The sequence below is a fragment of the Pelmatolapia mariae genome, linkage group LG15 (assembly GCF_036321145.2).
Source record: "Pelmatolapia mariae isolate MD_Pm_ZW linkage group LG15, Pm_UMD_F_2, whole genome shotgun sequence".
Taxonomy (NCBI): domain Eukaryota; kingdom Metazoa; phylum Chordata; class Actinopteri; order Cichliformes; family Cichlidae; genus Pelmatolapia; species Pelmatolapia mariae.
Window position 1 is genome coordinate 19,015,737 of NC_086240.1, and position 10,072 is coordinate 19,025,808.

The 10,072-nt window shown below is 38.1% G+C and overlaps 1 protein-coding gene across 1 annotated transcript in view; it reads left to right on the forward strand.

Moving 5' to 3' along the window:
* The window catches only part of nudt14 (nudix (nucleoside diphosphate linked moiety X)-type motif 14), a 28,179-nt gene extending 18,700 nt beyond the window's left edge, over window positions 1-9,479 (forward strand). The window contains exon 5 of the mRNA XM_063494984.1: window positions 1,222-9,479. Coding sequence (XP_063351054.1) covers window positions 1,222-1,471 — 250 coding nt within the window. The 3' untranslated portion in view covers window positions 1,472-9,479. The remainder of the gene's footprint in view (window positions 1-1,221) is intronic.
* Window positions 9,480-10,072: the final 593 nt, after the last annotated feature.

The following is a 10,072-nucleotide window of genomic DNA, read 5'->3' on the forward strand; positions in this document are numbered from 1 at the left end:
TTATGCTTCGTGTGTCTTGAAAAGGCTATATTGAATTTTTTTCAAATCACTAAATATCGGTATCGATATGGGTCTTAAAAATCATATATCAGTCTGGCTTTAAGTCGGATCATTCTTTGCTCTATATATGAGTGTTTTTTGCTGTGATTTGGTGCTCTTTCACTAGTTTAGTCTGTAAAGGTGAAAAAAATGCCTGACAATTACCCTTACAGTGGTTTAATAGTGCATTAACACTGTTTGGCAGTAGCTCAGAAGAGCACCTACTGATCAGAAGGTTGGTGGTTGGTGGTTTGATCCCTGATTGCTCCAGTCTGCATGCCCAAATACCAACCCCAAGTTGCTCTCCAATTGATTCACAATCCAGTGGATGCACAATCTGATGCTTCCACTGGATTGTGAATGTGTGTGAATGTTAGAAAGGCATAGAAAAATTGCTCTTATGAATGGGTGAATGATGCATGTTGAATAAAGTGCTTTGAGTGCTCAGGTACAGAGATTTAAAATAACATTACTTAACACTGTTTGTGACAGTGCAGGGTTTTTTGTATGTTTTTTTTTTTTTTGGGGGGGGGGGGTTGGAGGAAGTTCTGAAATTATAAACTAAAAGTGCACAATTTATATAAGTGACCTGGAAATAAGCATTAGGCAAGTCATCCATCTTTGTCAATGTATTATTAGCTGAGTAGAGCTTGAAGCGGCAGTGAAAAGACCCAGGAGACGAACAGTCCCACATTAGACAGCAGCAGCTGGACAGCTTTGAATGATGACTCTCATAAGGACGCTTTTGATATAACTTGCACACCACCTCCAGCTCTGTTGGTGTTGTCTACGACCATTGTTGTGTGTAGGCTGCTTCCATTATACAGACAGGGATCATCTTAACCCTCATAACACCTATGAGGGTGTTTCTGACAGAAGTACTCAGTATACTGAAGCTCTCTGCTAATAGCAGGCAACCTGAGGGCACTGTCGCCTGCGGCAGAGATTTAATATTTTATTGAAACGCTAAAGAATTTATTGTTTTTACACCATATGTTTGTTTTTTTTATTATAAAGAGTGAAAGACAGATTTACAGCATTCATATGTGACTTTGTTGAGTTCTTTGTTTTGATCTCTAAGAGTGTTGTGTTGATACTGAAGCACCAGCACAAGACACTCAGCCCTGTTTAAAAATGAAAGAAGATGTCCTTTTAGATTTTTTATTTTTGTCTCTCCTCCAGGTCGGGTGTAGGTGTAACCGGTGCCAAGCAGACCATGTTTTACGCTGAGGTGTCCGATGACAACTGCGTCAGCCCAGGTGGAGGTGAGCCAAAGGAGGGAGAGCTCATCGAGGTGGTCAAAGTCCCGCTGCACGAGGCCATGACGTTTGCCTACGATGAGCGTATACCCAAAACCATGGGCGTCATTTTTAGTTTCATCTGGTTCCATAATAACATGTCTCCTAAGTACAAGATCTCCACCAATGTGTAACTAGTATTAAAATAAGCCCTCTTTCTACAATTTATTCCAGATTAAATCAAACACTGGCCCAGCACATTCACTCCTCCCCTTAAGGCTCTTCATCCTGTATTGCCTTTTTGCTTATTGGTACATGATGAAGGGTGGGCCCCTTGTCTTGTTGCCAGCTGGTATCTTTAAGGTTTGTCCTATTAGCTTTTTTAAAAAGACAATTGTTTTACGTGGTCCTAGCGTTTTTCCTAAATACAAATATGCCATAGCTGGTTGTCACTGGCACTTTTTCTCTTCTTTTTATACGTAAATCATTCATTTACTGTGCCATTTGTTATCAGTGGCTGCATATCACAGATTTCATTTGCCTGCCCTTAATTAAAGGAATGCTCCACTGTTTTTTAAATTTAATTTTAATGTAGATATTAAATATTATCTACATGTTAGTGTTTTTAAAATCAAAATTTGGTCGAGAAAAAGGCCTTTAATATTCTTTAAACTTGTATTCTCCATTGCTAGTTGCTTTAGTAAAGAGAATTTAAAGCTCCAGTATATATGATTTCATAATACTGTAACAATATTGTATTTTCTATTATTATGTGGAAATGCCTCAAAACCAGATTGGAGGCAACTGAAAACCACTGTTCGACTAAATTAAACCCAGTTTCAAAATTATTTGTGGTCAATGCACTGTATTTCCATTTTCACACATTTTCGCACATGATGAGAAGGCTTGCAAGTGAAAACATTCCTCTTTCTCACCTCTGCTACATTAAATGCGGCTGTCGGTATTCATGATTAACCTCTAATGTGCCGCTGGTTACCTTCAGTTTGCCAGCATTTCCACTGAAATCTTGAAAGCATTTTTGCTTTCCTGAAAAAGTCTGACTGTGACAATGCAAAGCACATATACAGTAGCTACTTTTTGCACTGTTTATAATGTAAAGATAGATAGATAGATAGATGAAGTTACAAAAAACAGTGGAGTATTCCTTTAATCCATGATCCAGTAATGCAAAAACTATACTAGTCAATCATGGGGCCTTGTAATGATTGGGGTATTCAGGGATGCCCCATTTAAGTTCTGAATCATAGCCTTCAAGCAATACTTACCTAAGTACTCCAGGCTGAACAATCACATAGTATCATTGAAATCAGCCCTGATCCTTTTCATCAAATTCTTCGTGAAGTCAAACCAGTTAACATTAGCAAACACTTACCTCTGCGCAGAGGGCCTCATTTTAATTAACTCAATTGTGCTGAAGCACGATCCTGATTAAAAGCAGCCTATTTGTAGTTGGAGACACTTAAATCCACTTCTGGTGACATCTTCACACTGACGTGTTACAGGCTTTTTCAAGCCTGTAGCACATCAGTGGAGTCTCAGACAAACGACAGTTTGTTTCATTTTTTATTTTGTTTGTTTCTTTTTTAGAGTTTTGGAGGAACTCAAATGTATACTGTTGCGGACATGATGTCTTAAGGCAGTAGCCTCTATTTTTCTGATTTTTAGATTGTTTATTTTTTGCACACAACATCAAAGTTGCATTATGAACCCATAAATCACATCAATATTAATTAGAGAAATGTTCAGAAAATGTAACCCATATGAAAGTCTGATTTTTATAATAATTTATTTGCAAAACTCACATGCTGAAAACCATTAATGCACAAACCTGCTCTGTCTCTTATTGTATGCTTCTGTACACTACATGCAATTCACACTGAGTACCTGCTGTAAACATAACATTTATTAAAAGGTGATTGGAGAATGCTTTTCAGTTGTCACTTATAGGCCTAGAGACTGGTCACCGAACTGTGTATTCCCTGACCAGTTGGTGAGTGATTCCTCGATGTTGTTGCGTTTTTTGTGATTGCTTTGATCGCTAGCAAATTGTTGCAGTCGCCCTTAGTTTTCATGGAAGACACGGAGATGAAAACACTAATTGACCACCAAGAATCTGAGAAAGAAAAAGTGGACTACATCCTGGACACTGGGAGTGGTTCCCTTCAAAGTAAAAGTTGTGCCTTACCGTTTACACAAACATCTTCCAAAAACCACAACTTTTACTCTGAAGACGAAGACTATCCATTTGTGTTTACATTGGACTCTTCACAGTTTCAGTACCACTTTTCGAACAGTTTTCAGGTGTTGGCAATATGTTACGCACTGTATACCTCTCTGTAGCCGATTTCACCTCACAACTAGCAACAGCCTCTAGCAACCACTCGCCTACTGATTAAGAAATGCCCATTTTTCCCTAGTGACCAATTATTACCAACAAGCCACTGACTGGTCTCTTGTCAGCAGCCTATAGAAACCTTAACAATCAGTGGTTGCTGGAGTGACCAGTGGTTGCCAGGCTCCTGCCAACCAGTCTCTTGACTTGTATGACTGGACCCTTATTGGTTGAAGCGGAAAGGGAGGAGCCAGTGAACAATTTTCCACCAGTAGGAGCAGGATAACAGTGTCATCTGACACTGTTTGCTGCGCACTATTTAGCAAAAAGCAACCTGTTTTTTTTTTTAGGCAGTGGATCTGCATTCGTAGCTTTGGTTGTTTTAGTGTAGGCAAAACTAGTTTTAGGTCAGTGATTTGTAACTTGTAATGCTGCAGCTATTGCGACAGTTTGAGTCACCTGCTACTATAGTAGTTCTCTGAGTGAACAGCTTGCCATGTTCAAGTTGAAATGACAGTACCCTGTCAAATGTCACACCCTACACAAGTAGGTACTTGGTTTACTACATCAAAATGAATATTCATAAGTATCAGAAAATGAGACGCACCTCTGAACTCACAAAGTGATTCTCAACAGCAGTTTCTTAAAATCTCAGGTCCAAATAGTCCAATCTTTGATTATGTTCAGAGTGGATCTCTGAATGTGATGATGACCAGCATGTCTGTTACTATATTTTCACATTTCAAAATCACTTGCAGCTTCACTAACTAGGCAAGAAAGTTATCACTAATACTATAAAATGTTAGTGTTTTTCTTCACTCAAAAAAGGGCTGGTACATCATTCATTATTTAATATGTGAGGAAGAGAACCACCCCACCTTGTAGTTTTGTTAACAAAAAGTACATATATAGATATACAAAAACCGAAGCAAAGCCAATACTGTCTTAAAAAATTCACCTTCAAAGACACATTTCATTATATTAACATTAGTACAGTAATAATAATAAGAGAACTACACTTTGAAACACCCATTAATAGAGCTGAAATCCTTATGGTGCACCTGCAGAAATGTTTTTTTAAAATTCAAAAATGCAATGAGTGAGTACAGATAGTGACAACAAGCTTAAAGTAATGCAGTGTAATATAACAGTAAATCCTATATTATATACAGCCACATTTCTGTACTTATCTCTGTAGTTTGGGTGGAGAAAATACTACTACTACTAGCATTACAGACAACATTGTCCAAAATCAGCACCTCTCTGAAAGAAGAGCACTTTTAGCTTTAGCAGCCAGGTGCGCATATGAATAAATACTCTAGGTTAATATGAACAATCAGTCTAGCATTTTTTTAATGCTTTTCAAGCACCAAGAACAGCTGACAATCAAAAGTTCAACATTAATTTTTCTTTAAACCTTATGCTTCTTATTCACTTGGTTTATGCCTATGTTTGTGAGGCTCTTCTCCTCTACATACTAAGAAATCCAGCAGAGAGAAGAGCATAACTTTTGGGCATATCCCTATAAGTGTGTCATGGAGCCACCTGAAATTCCGTCACCCGCGCAGATCAAAGGTTGTATTTTATTCCACACACTGACGCAAACATTTGGGGAGTAACTTCCACCCAAATAGCATAGAAAAATATGCATAATCCTAAAGCCATAAATATAATTTGTTGAGCTTCTTTGTTCTTCGTCGACCACGGATCATTCCTCGATGTGCGATTGTAGAGTTTGCTCTGACTGCTTGAAACATTTGCTCAATAGGTTCATATTTTCTCTCTCAAATGCATTTACTTTTGTGAGCGTGATATCGGGACACTTTGGAAAAATGTGGAAAGCACCTTTGGAAAACCATGAGATTACTTATTAGTGTTACACATTGTACCCCTAACAAGACTGCTGTATGCTGCCTGACCAAGACAAATTTCAGTATTTTGCATTGATGACAGCATTTATTTCCATCCAGAGTTCTATTAGGATTTTCCAAAGGTTTCATCATTGATGATGGGAGAGTCAGACTGCTGTATAAAGCCTTCAGCAAAGATTCTCAGTGTGGATAAAGCGCTCTCCAGTCTGCCGTACCCCTCGAACTTCCCATTCCCATTAATGGGAAAAACCTAGTAATTCAGCGCCTCACCCATGCTCGAGGTTTCTTCCTGTTAAATAAAATGAGTTTTTCCTTCCCACTGTGGCCAAGTGCTTGCCCTCTGTATTATTTTAGGCTCTTTACCTTACCTTACCTCAAGCAACTTGAGGCCACCAATGTTGTGATTTCGCAATATATAAATAAAATGGAAGTTAATTGAGTTCAGTATCTTCAGGTTGTCAGCTGACCTTTTTCTTGGGGCACGTAATGTTCTCGAACCTAAACCTGACCAACTGAAGCAACTTCAGGTCATAACGCTGATCCCACAGGATGTTGTGTGGTAGGCATTTCACCTGCCTGTTCTTCCCCAAATATTCCCATCAATCTGATGACCTTTTTCCATTGCTCCAGAGTCTGATCTTCATGCTCCCTAGCAAATATAAACCTCATTTAAGCCACGTTTTCTTAAAGCAACGTAGCTTCCATTGAGCTCTCAGTGTGCACTTAGAAATATTTACCTTCATTGTTAAACATAGCCTTGATTTCTGCTGTTGATCTGTTTTAGTAGTTTCACCATGTAGGCCAATAATTTGACCGTTCTGAAATGGACTAATGGCTTTTCCACACAAGAATATCTTCAAACATGGTTGCTTGAGAACTGCATTGGTTAGTGTTGGATAATCTGTTGTCAGCAAAAACATATTAATTACTGCAGTAATTATACAGTTGGAAGGTTTTTATGTGTTTCCTTAGTTAAATTCAGATGTGACTTGTTTTGGCCAGACAGTGTATTATATGTTCTAACATGATAAATTGCTGTTAGCTTTCAGAAGTTACTCAACACTTCTGCAGTCCCTTTTCTCTCATATGACAATCGTACAGCCCTTTGTTTTTTAGGTCAAAGTGGATCTCAGCACTTGTTTTTTGGTTTACTGGAGAACCTCAGTGAAGGATTTCCAATGGTGCTCACAGTTTTCCATTGTCTTGTTCTCATCTAGTATGGTGGAGTATAATAGAAGTATCACACTTGTGTCTAGAAATAACTCATGAAATGTGTTAGCCATGAGGATTCAAGGCTGGAAGAAAAAAATATTTTTAGAAATGTGTTTTACCAGTGTTTGCTTCTGATTTGGCTCAACGTAAAAGCCATTTTAACTTTTTAAGGCCAGTCTGTAACTTTTAACGTGCCTGTCAAAAGTGAAGAGCTGCACAGTGACTTCTCTTTAGGCTGAAATAGATTTGTTTGTTTGTTTGTTTCAGGCAAGTATTATCAGGTGATTATTTCCTAACACTTTCCCTTCTAGTTGTCAAGAGTATTTGGTGAACATTGCTGAGGATTTGCAGCAGCATTATGACTCACTGACTGAAAATAAAAGTACCGTCCATGCGGGTGAATAGCAGCTGCAAAGTGGGAAGGATCATGTCAGATGTCTGCTAATGTGATTGATTGGTGCAGAGAATTCGGTTGCCAAAAGAAGCACAAACAGACTGGTAGCACTTCAGGTTCAGCTGGTTCGGCCAGCTTCAGCCTGTATTTGAGTTATTTTAGTTTTGTTTAGCCTGTGGAGTCAAAACGTATCACGTATTCTGTGTTATCAGGCCTGCTGTTAATTTTGTACTTAGGATTTTTTTTTTCCCCATTGATTTTTTTTTTTTTTTTAAATCAGCTTTTGTGTAATCTTATTTAGTTAGAAACAGCTGTGTGTTTCTGTGTTAAACACACATCTTTTGAGTGTAAAGGCAATCTCTGAGGTCTTTTTTTACTGATTCAACACTGGTGACATTATTCTTGGAGACTTATAGGAAAAGTTTCACAGTTTTGGAGGAAAGTGGTTATTAGCCCTTTTTTTTGGCGGAAATTAATTGCAGACTGATGACCTGTCTGGGCAGTTAGTCTGAAGTTACAGGGATAAGGACTAGAAACAGAGGAAAACATCTAGGTTGACCCAGTAAAAAAGGTAACCAGCCTAACTAATTAACTTTGAATATAATTACAAAAAGTGCAATGACTTTTTACAATGGACCAATAACTTCCTGGAGGCAGCTCGGTTTAGCTGGGGAGTTGAGCAGCAATTTTTACACTGGATCCCATCCCTGACACAGTGCTCCCAATAGTCCAGGCCTGGGACCACCACACACACACACACAGATCTTTTTTTGCATTTAATGCAAAATATAGTAATCACTATACTACGGAGCAGCGAACAAGAGACGTCAGAATATGAGAATAGATTCTCTTCTAAACTGTGAAATGTTTTCTTCAACAGGAACAGGATGTCGTGTCCAGACTTGAGTCGAGTTTTGCTGTTTTGACAAAAAACATTTCAGCCATGTTTTTTTTTAGTTGTCAGCCCTTTGAACAGTAGGCATTTACGTTATTCAAGTCGTTTTTGCTCAGTTTTTAACTACAGTCATTATGTGTTTGGCTCCAGCACCTTCAAACCGTGTACCTGAATGCCACAAAGATGGAGCATTTGCTGCTACTGCTTCTCTACTAGATGTACTGGTTGCATTGTGCTCTCTGTGTAGACACTCAGTTAGCTTTGGCTTGCTGATAACTGCTGGCTGCAGCTCAACTTCATTGTGTCGGCGCCACAGTGTCAAAAAAGCAAATAAGCACGTTTCGTCCGTTAACTGTCCCTTTAGGTCTACCAGTGCAACAAGCCTAACCTGCCCCTCTACGACAAATCTAAACACATTTTTGACAGTTTAGAGTGAGGTTGCAGACTGTGCTACAGGTAAGCCATATGCTACTTGTATTTAATATACAGGAAAACTCATATTTATGGTAAGCAAATGACTGAGTATTTCATTCTTGCCTATGCTGGATTTTCAACCATTTGCCCAGCATTTCTACCTCCATCACTCAGGCACACAACAAAGGTGTTTTGTGTCCGTTTGCTTGACCCTAAGGTGTTGAAATTCTCAAAAACAGATCAGTAACGTGGGAACCCAGTGGTTCCCTGTCACAAAATACTTCATTCATCAGTACTTTTATAGCTGTACCCTGCCCCCATGGCTATGCTGTAATTGCTTCTTCAACTGTGATTGTTTTTTTGTTTTCTTTTGTTAATGGTTCGTGCACTGTTTGACAGTCTCTTACTGTATTTTTTGATGATCTGAACAGCAGAAAATACATTTAAAGGTGCTATGTGTAGTATTGAGTTATTGAAGAAGGTGTAGTACTGTTAATGATTTTGCATTAAGTCCAAGACTAAGTCACTTTTGCTTCTTAATTAGCAGACTGGTAGCTGAATATTCGGAAGCAACAGAGGCAGTGAAGGAGCTCAAAGTGACTGTATGTTGTAGCACATGTTATTCTATTAGGCAGTGAAAATCCTACACATACTACCTTTAAGTGAGCAAAGTACTCTTTTTCTTATGGTAAAGACATAAAGAAATTTGTCCAGTTGTGATTTTTTTTTCCCTTTTCGGTGTCTTAAACTGAATTTGTGTTTTTAAGAAAATATTTTCAGAAAAAGGTACAGGTATGAACATTGCATATTTATGAATTTATCATGTATTTTATGCTTTATTAAAATGTGTATACTCATTGTGGGCAGTGTTTTTAGTAATGTTTCGATTTTGTTAATTTATTACCTAAATGTTAAAATATTTAACTTTCAAAACATGACACTTGGTACAAACATACAGGATATTTAAATATGATACTTTGCATGTGCACTGTGTTGGATTAAACTGCATTAAATTCAAATAAAAATGGGTTTGATGCCCAAAGTGTCTGTTTGTGCTCTGAGTATTTACTTACTTTTCTTTCTTTGTGTAGAACAAGGATCATCATATCTGTGCATATATTATGTCATTTCTTTTACTGATGTTTATTTGTATCTCAATAGACAAAGAACAGCTAAGTGGTTGAAAAAATAAGGATTTCAGAGGAAAGGTGTATAATGCTACTGATGACTGTGCTTGACATTTCATTAGGTACACTTTGCCAGTACCCTCTTTTGCCTTCAGAACCGCCCAAATTCTTTCACGTTATAGAGAACAAGCTGCTGGAGATTTTGCATCCCAAGAATGCTGTATTGGATTGAGATTTGGTGACTGTTTAGGCTATTTGGCTACAGTGAACTCATTTCCATGTTGAAATGATTTGAGCTTTTTGAGAATAGTACTCAATGGTCATAAACAGATGGACATGGTTAGCAGCAATAATCAGGTAGGCTGTGGTGTTTAGATGATGCTCATTTTGTATTAAGGGGTTCAAAGTGTGCCAAGGAAATATCCTCTACATCGTTACATCACCAGCAGGAGCCTGAGCCGTTGATACAAGACAGAGTGGATCCATGCTTTCATGTTTTGTTTTTTTTAATCTTCTGTTGGCACCTTTT